This window comes from Humulus lupulus, chromosome 4 (assembly GCF_963169125.1).
Source record: "Humulus lupulus chromosome 4, drHumLupu1.1, whole genome shotgun sequence".
Taxonomy (NCBI): Eukaryota; Viridiplantae; Streptophyta; class Magnoliopsida; order Rosales; family Cannabaceae; genus Humulus; species Humulus lupulus.
Window position 1 is genome coordinate 30,849,785 of NC_084796.1, and position 8,476 is coordinate 30,858,260.

At 46.1% G+C, this 8,476-nt stretch overlaps 1 protein-coding gene across 1 annotated transcript in view; it reads left to right on the top strand.

The window, feature by feature from the left end:
- The window catches only part of LOC133832046 (uncharacterized), a 49,401-nt gene extending 41,203 nt beyond the window's left edge, over nucleotides 1-8,198 (top strand). The window contains exons 2-3 of the mRNA XM_062262437.1: nucleotides 7,495-7,805; nucleotides 7,995-8,198. Coding sequence (XP_062118421.1) covers nucleotides 7,495-7,805; nucleotides 7,995-8,198 — 515 coding nt within the window. The remainder of the gene's footprint in view (nucleotides 1-7,494; nucleotides 7,806-7,994) is intronic.
- Nucleotides 8,199-8,476: the final 278 nt, after the last annotated feature.

Here is an 8,476-nt window from a genome sequence, read left to right on the forward strand (position 1 = left end):
TCCCAGGTCGCCTCCTCGACCTTGTTGTTCCTCCACAATACCTTAACCAAAGGTATTGTCTTATTCCTGAGGACCTTGTCCTTTCTATCAAGTATCTGAACTGGCTGCTCCTCAAAGGAGAGATCTGGCTCAAGCTCCAGATCTTCATAACTCAGAATATGGCCCACATCAGATATATACTTCCGAAGAGCTGATACATGGAACACATTATGTACGGCAGACAACGCCGGAGGCAAAGCCAATTTGTAAGCCACTTGACCAATCCTCTCCAGGATCTCAAATGGACCTACAAATCTAGGACTCAACTTGCCTTTTTTCCCAAACCTTCTCACCCCTTTCCATGGCGAGACTCTGAGGAAAACATAGTTTCCTACCTGGAACTCCACGTTCCTGCGCTTGGGATCTGCATAGCTCTTCTGTCTACTCTGAGAAGCAAGCATTCTAGCTCTAATCTTCTCAAAAGCCTCACTGGTCCTCTGAACTGCATCAGGACCTAAGTATCTCCTTTCTCCTGTCTCATCCCAATGGATGGGAGATCTGCACTTCCTACCATATAGCATCTCATAAGGTGCTACTCCAATGGTAGACTGGTAACTGTTGTTGTAGGAGAACTCAATCAAAGGCAGATACTTACTCCAAGATCCACCGAAATCCAGTACACATGCCCTTAGCATGTCCTCCAAAATCTGGATCGTCCTCTCAGATTGTCCATCTGTCTGAGGATGATAAGCTGTACTGAACTTCAGCTGTGTCCCCATGGCTGTCTGTAAACTCTTCCAAAACTTGGAAGTAAAAGTGGGGTCCCGATCTGACACGATCGACCTAGGTGTACCATGGAGTCGCACGATCTCTCTCACATAGAGATCTGCATACTGATCAACTGTATATGTAGTCCTCACTGGCAAAAAGTGAGCTGACTTGGTGTAGCGATCCACTATCACCCAAATGGAATCATGCTGACCAGTAGTCCTGGGTAAGCCCACCACAAAGTCCATTGTGATGTCTTCCCACTTCCACTCTGGAATATCCAGAGGCTGCAGTGTCCCTGCCGGCCTCTGATGCTCAGCCTTGACCTGTTGACATGTCAAGCACTTAGCCACATATTCTACTACATCTCTCTTCATCCCCGGCCACCAATATAACGATCTCACATCCTGGTACATCTTCGTGGTGCCTGGATGCAAAGAGTAAGGTGTAGTATGAGATTCATCCAAAATCTCTCGCCTCAATGCAGTGTCTAACGGAACACATATCCGTCCCTTGTATCTCAACAAACCTACCTCAGACACTGTATAATCTCTGGATGCTCCAGCCAGAACATCCTCTCTAATCTTGATCAGCTGTGGATCACTAAACTGACCCTCTTTGATCCTCTCTAACAATGTAGACTGTAGCGTAATGTTAGCCAACTGGCCCACCAGCAACTCTATACCAGCCCTGGTCATATCATATGCTAACTCTCTGGCTATCAGCCTCATACCATGAATCTGCCTCGGACCCTTCCGGCTCAAAGCATCAGCTACTACGTTGGCTTTCCCTGGATGATACAAGATCTCACAATCATAGTCCTTCACTAACTCCAGCCAACGCCTTTGCCTCATGTTCAGGTCTTTCTGGGTGAAGAAGTATTTCAGGCTCTTGTGGTCTGTATAGATCTCGCACTTCTCTCCATAGAGATAATGCCTCCATATTTTCAAAGCAAACACCACAGCCGCCAACTCCAAATCATGAGTAGGATACCTCTTTTCATACTCCTTCAACTGACGAGAAGCATAGGCAATAACCCTCTCTGATTGCATCAAAACACAGCCCAAACCCTGAAGAGAAGCATCACAGTAAATCACAAACTTCTCCTGATCTGTCGGAAGACTCAGAATCGGAGCTGTAATTAATCTCTGCTTCAACTCCTGGAAGCTGTTCTCACACTTATCTGACCACACAAACTTCTGGCTCTTGCGTGTCAGCTCAGTCAAAGCACTAGCAATCTTCGAGAACCCTTCCACGAACCGTCTGTAATAACCTGCCAATCCAAGGAAACTTCTAATCTCAGAAGCAATCTTTGGCCTTGGCCAATCTCTAACCGCTTCAATCTTTGCTGGATCTACCTTAATCCCCTCCTTACTAACAATGTGCCCAAGAAAGGATACCTGAGACAACCAGAACTCACACTTCTTGAATTTTGCAAACAATCTGTGTTCTCTCAGTCTCTGTAGAACCAACCTCAGATGATGCTCATGCTCCAACTCAGTATGAGAATATACCAGAATATCATCAATGAAGATGATCACAAACTGGTCTAAATAATCCCTGAACACTCTGTTCATCATATCCATGAAAGCAGCAGGGGCATTAGTTAATCCAAATGACATAACTAGAAACTCATAATGCCCATACCTAGTACGAAAAGCAGTCTTCGGTATATCTCCCTCCTTGACCCTCAACTGATGATAACCAGAACGAAGGTCGATCTTAGAGAATACCTTCATACCTTGCAGTTGATCGAACAGATCATCTATCCTTGGCAAAGGATACTTATTCTTAATTGTCAACTTATTCAGTTCCCTGTAATCTATACACATTCTCAGAGAACCATCTTTCTTCTTTACAAACAGAACTGGCGCACGCCAGGGTGAGAAACTAGGTCTAATGAAACCCATATCCAGCAGCTCTTGCAACTGCACTTTCAATTCTTTCAACTCAACTGGGGCCATTCTGTATGGTGCTCTGGACACTGGCTCCGTCCCTGGTGCCAATTCTATAACAAACTCAATCTCCCTGTGTGGTGGCAATCCTGGCAAATCTTCTGGAAACACATCCAGAAACTCACATACAAGTCTAGTATCCTCTGGTCTCACTGGCATGACCTGAGTGGTGTCAACCACACTGGCTAAGAATCCAATGCATCCTCTCTGCAAAAGATCCCTGGCCCTCAACACAGAAATCATAGGAACACGAGGTCCATGCACAGTTCCAACAAACACAAAAGGATCCTCACCTTCAGGCTCAAAGGTGACCATCTTCCTTCTGCAGTCAATAGTTGCCCCATACTTTGCCAACCAATCCATACCCAATATCATATCAAAGTCAGTCATAACTAACTCTATCAAGTCCACTGACAACTCTCTGCCCTCTACTGTCACTGGCAAAGATCTGACCCACCTTCTGGACACCACTATCTCTCCAGTGGGTAACAAAGTACCAAACCCCACAGCATAAAAATCACAAGGTCTACACAACCTATCAATAATGCTACTAGCAACAAAGGAATGCGTAGCACCAGAATCAATTAACACATGTAACAACTGAGGGGGAAGCCTCAGCTTCTGCTTGAGTCAACGTGAACACTCAAACTGGGGTCGAGCTGTCCACCTTTCTGGGTTCTTCTTTCCCTATCTGAGGGCAATCTTTCCTAAGGTGACCCACTACTCCACACAAATAGCAGGCCTTTGCTCTACACTCTCCCAAATGGCGCTTCTTGCACTTAGGGCATTCAGGACGAGTCTTCCAGGCTTCACTGCTCCCAGGACGACCTTTTGTAACACCACGAGGTCTCCTGTCAGAACCTGGAACTGGGAAGGTATCAGGAACCTTCCTCTTCTGATCACTGGGGCCAACACCCCTACCAGAACCAACAAATGGAGGAACTGTCCTCCTGAAATCCTTTCTGGCTGCATTGTCACGCCAGATCTTAATCTCCGCACTCTCAGCTGTGAGTGCCTTCTCCACCACCTGTGCATAAGTAGTGACTCCTGCCACAGCGGTGATGCGAACGTCACGGGCTAACCTGGGCTGTAGCCCCTGGAGAAATCTCTCTGTCCTGGTCCCATCAGTGGGCACCAGCTCTTTGGCAAACTTTGCCAAACGGTCAAACTTTAAGGCATATTCAGTAACTGATAAGCTTCCCTGCTATAGCCTCATAAACTCATCGGCTTTCGCCGCTCTTATAGCATCATTATAGTATTTCTCATTAAACAAAGTTTGAAACTCCTCCCAGCTCAGGAGATTAACATCCTTGGTCTGGCCAACCACTTCCCACCAAATCCGGGCATCTTCCCGAAACATATAGGCAGCACAGGCCACCCTCTCATTACCAACTACCCTCATAAAGTCAAGCATAGTGGTAAGCATGCTCATCCATTGCTCAGCTTTGATAGGATCAGCGCTGCCTTCAAACACTGGAGGTTGCTGTTTCCTGAACCGCTCATAAAGAGGTTCCAATCTGTTTTCAACCCCAGGCTGTTGCCCAATAACTGGCACTGACACAGAAGGTGCCTCTGATACATTAACCACTGCAGGCACTTGTTGCTGCCTCAGGAGACGAAGCTCCTCTCCCTGTTTCAATACCATAGGCTACAAATCACTAAACAACTGCTGCCAGTTCGCAGGTGCTGGCTGTGGAATCTGGGATTGGTCATTCTCTTGACCCTGACTGTTGTCATTATTCTGACCCTGACCACTCTGGCCAGCTGTAGTGTCTGTCTGTTCTGGGTTCATTCTGTCACTGATACCTTACTGAAACAACAATCAATACGGCCGGTCAGGTAGTAATAACTAAACCTCTTGCCGCCTCACGGTCCAAGAACAAGCAGACAGTTATCATATTCCACAGTCATTCAATATGCACAAACAGATACATGTTTATGGCACTCAGCACTCAGCATGTATCACATGACAGTTCATAATATCTCAGGCTTACAGGTAAAGCATTTGCACCACATTTAGGCATTTATAAACATAACTACATAAAGAGTTACCAAACCAAGAGTCGAGCTTGACTTCAGTGATGTGTGTACATGCCCAGCCAGTCTACAGGAACCTTAACCTTGGCATTGCTCTGATACCAAGTTGTAACGCCCTGGCTACCCCAGAACAGTTACGGTGAACGGTGGACCGGAAATTTGACTCATTGCCTGAGTCCTTTGGTCAAAAACGTGCTCTAAGTATGATTAACAGGTTAAGGTACAAAACCAATAAAAAGGAAATGGAGATTTTATTACAAACTGCTCTGCAGAGCTAAACAAAACATTTACAAGAGGTTCTCAGTACAAAATGGTCACTAGTGTTTGAAATTTACAATCCCGCCGACCTAAGCGGCAAAAATAGGGTAAACCCCCTAGTTCCTCTGAGAACGCCTTGGCCGTGGTGGTCAAGCGGCCGCATATGTACACAACACCACATCAGCTCTCCACTCAAGGCTAGGTGAGCTTTTCTTTCCCTTTACCTGCACCACATAGCACCCATGAGCCAAATCCCAGCAAGAAAACATAACATTTCTCATAAGCATTATCAAATGATTATCATTATAATCATACTGAACATAAAGCTTTCAAACAAGCAAATGAACATCACATGATTTTAGCGAGAGAGTGGCTGTTGAGTAAGCCACTAGCCTCCAAGCTCTCTTTTCTAGCGGGAGAGTGGCTGCTAGGTAAGCCACCAGCCTCCAAGCTCTGTTTTGTAGCGGAAGAGTGGCTGATGGGTAAGCCACTAGCCTTCAAGCTCTGTTTTCTAGAAAGAGAGTGGCTGATAGGTAAGCCACTAGCCTTCAAGCTCTGTTTTGTAGCGGGAGAGTGGCTGATGGGTAAGCCACTAGCCTCCAGGCTCTGTTTGTTCATCGACCCTCAGGGTCGGTCAGGCATTAATGCTCCTTGAGTCATTCAATGCTAGTAGTCGATTAGATCTAATCTCTGTTGGCTTGCGTGATTCACGCTAAGGCCGTTCTGACAAGTAAGTCAGCCCTTCTTGACCTGTGTCCAGTAACACTGCCGAGCCTGACAAATAAGTCACAGCCTCACAGCTGATACTAACACTTTTGTCGATTCTGTATTCAATCCATGTCCATATTTATACAATCAACATGCCTCACAAATATCCATGCATGTCACACTTTGGGTGCAGTTTTCTTACCTTTGATTCGAGCTAGAATGAGCAAAAGAACAACCTTTGAGAACAGTTTAGCTTTTAGTCCTTTAGCGGTTACCTAATCACAACACATTTGGGATACCATTAATAATCAAGATAATCAAGGGTCTCAAACCATTATCTAACCTCCAAGAGATCAATCCAAGCTAATCCAAGTAGCAAGGACACTCCTGAGGCCTAAAACTAGGTTTCCGGGGTCAAAACAAGCAAACGGGGTGAAAACAGGGCAAGGGATGCGGCCCTAGCACCTTGGACCGCGGCCCCCAGGGTTCCCAGAGGCTAGGGCCGCGGCGCCCAGCAGGCACAAGGCCTCCACCTGCTTCTTCAAAGAAGGGCCGCGGCGCCTCAAGAACAGGGCCGCGGCACTCCACCCTAGGCCATTCCCAACCGCGTTTCTAACACTCCAAAGCCTCAAAAATCATCCCTAAACATTCCCCAATCATCAAGACAAAGTTCCCAAGCTTCCCCATGCATCAAAACCCAAGGCTCGAATGAACTGAAAACTCAACAATTCACAAAATCAATTCAGAGCTTAGAAACTCGGAAAAACTCAAAACTTAAACTTCGATTACCTTCAATTGCGTTGTTTTCTGTCGAATCCTTCGGTTAAGAAGCTTCTAATCTTTCCTAGGATCGCTATGCCTCGATCCTCACTCGATTCCGACTCCTAGAACTCAAGATTTCGTCAAAAAGGCTCAAACGGTAAAACGAACTTTGAAAAGGGAGAATGGAAGGTTTTCTATCGTATGTTCTATCTGACAAGCTACTTCAACCTTAAGTAACCTCAAATAAAACCTAATGCTCGGGGTCCCAAAAACACCCTCGGGGACAATATAGTCAAAACCTCCAAAATTTCACCCTGATCTCGAATATTCCCAATTTATCATCAAATGAACATTTCTATTACCCCAAAATTGACCCCATTATGGTAAAACCGCTAATCCACTAAAAATAACTGTCTCATGTTGCTTAGCTCGAATATATCTCCATAATAATAGAATCTCATTCACAAATCAAGTTATGCACCCAAATACACAAATTACCCTCAACGGGCCAAATTATCATCATACCCCTGTAATTGTAAATATGGACTCATATGCATGCATTTCATATCATATCATAATATAATCAACATATACATGCATTTAATCGATTAATAAAATAATTAAGCAAGTATGGCCCTCCCGGCCTACTATTCATGCCGTTAAACTCATCGAGGAATTCGGGGCATTACACTCTGCCCCCTTGGGGAAAGGGAAAAAGAAGGCCACCGGGCCTGTCGAACACTTGGACGAGTCTTCAGACGAGAATGGTACAGTTATTTCGCTTTTAGATAGCTTGTCAATTCCCTGTCACCTATTCGACGAGGACAACAATTTTAAATATGCTCCAAATTTAGGTCCAGACTTCTTCATGTCAGAGAGTGAGTATAAGACTAGTAGAGTCTATAGTATAGCTACCAGTAATAATAGCTCGGGAATTTCACTTACAATTTTTTCCGTTTCTTTTCTTGAAATGACATATTTGATTGTTTATACTATCTCACTGCTCGAATGTTTGCTTCCGTTTCAGATATGGACTCCGAGAACGTGTTTGACATTTACAGTGCCCCTGAGGCTCCTGCGGCTCCCCCGAGCAGAAAGAAAACAAGCAAGAGGCATCCTGGGGAAAGCAGTAAAGCGCCTCAGGCTAAGAAGCCTCGCAATGCAGGCCTCCCAGAGGATGGACCCTCAGCCAATGCAACTCCACCTTCTCCTCACGAGCAGCAGACTCCCCCTGCCCCAGCCAGGTCGACTCCATCTCCAGCGGCTCCAACTGACCAGACTCAGCAAGCCAGTCCTGCTTCGACTGGGGGTGACATAACTAGTCGCGCCTTCAGATCGGTTAAGGGCAGGGTCGCGAAAATTGTAAAGCACGACCGATGCCGAGAGGCGATGGCCGCGACAGAGGCGATGGACGTCGATTAGGTCTTAAACCGCGTCTTGAACGAGTTTACCAGTGTAGGTCATCTTTTTCTTTGGAGACAACCCTTCTATATTCTACAGTTAGTCTAACCTTTGCTCTGACCGTAGGAAATGCTGACCCTTACTGCCAGCCGTCTCCGCCCGAGCGCTGTTATCGAGCAGGCCAAATCTTTGGAGCAACGGCACGCTGATGAACTCAAAGCTGCCGAAGCGAAATATGTCGAACAGCTTGCAGCGGTGCTCGAGGAGAAGAATAAACTGGCTAAGGAGTTGAGGGAGAAGAAAAAATCTCTGGATAAAGCCACCGAGTAGAGGGACCAGTTCAAGGAGTCTAACCGCGTCAATTACCGCGCGGCTAAACAGCTCGAGGATGACTTGGCTGCGAGTAGACAAGAGACTACAACCTTGGAGGGCCGGATCGAGGAGCTTGAGAAAGCCAATGCCAGTAATTTGGAAAGGTACAAGAATGCCACTCTTCGATGCTTCTATGATTTCTGGAAGCACAACCAGGGTGCCAACTTCAATTACCTTCCTGAGAATGCAAGAAACGCCGAGCTCGCTCGCTGTGCTGTTCGACTGGCAGAGGAAGA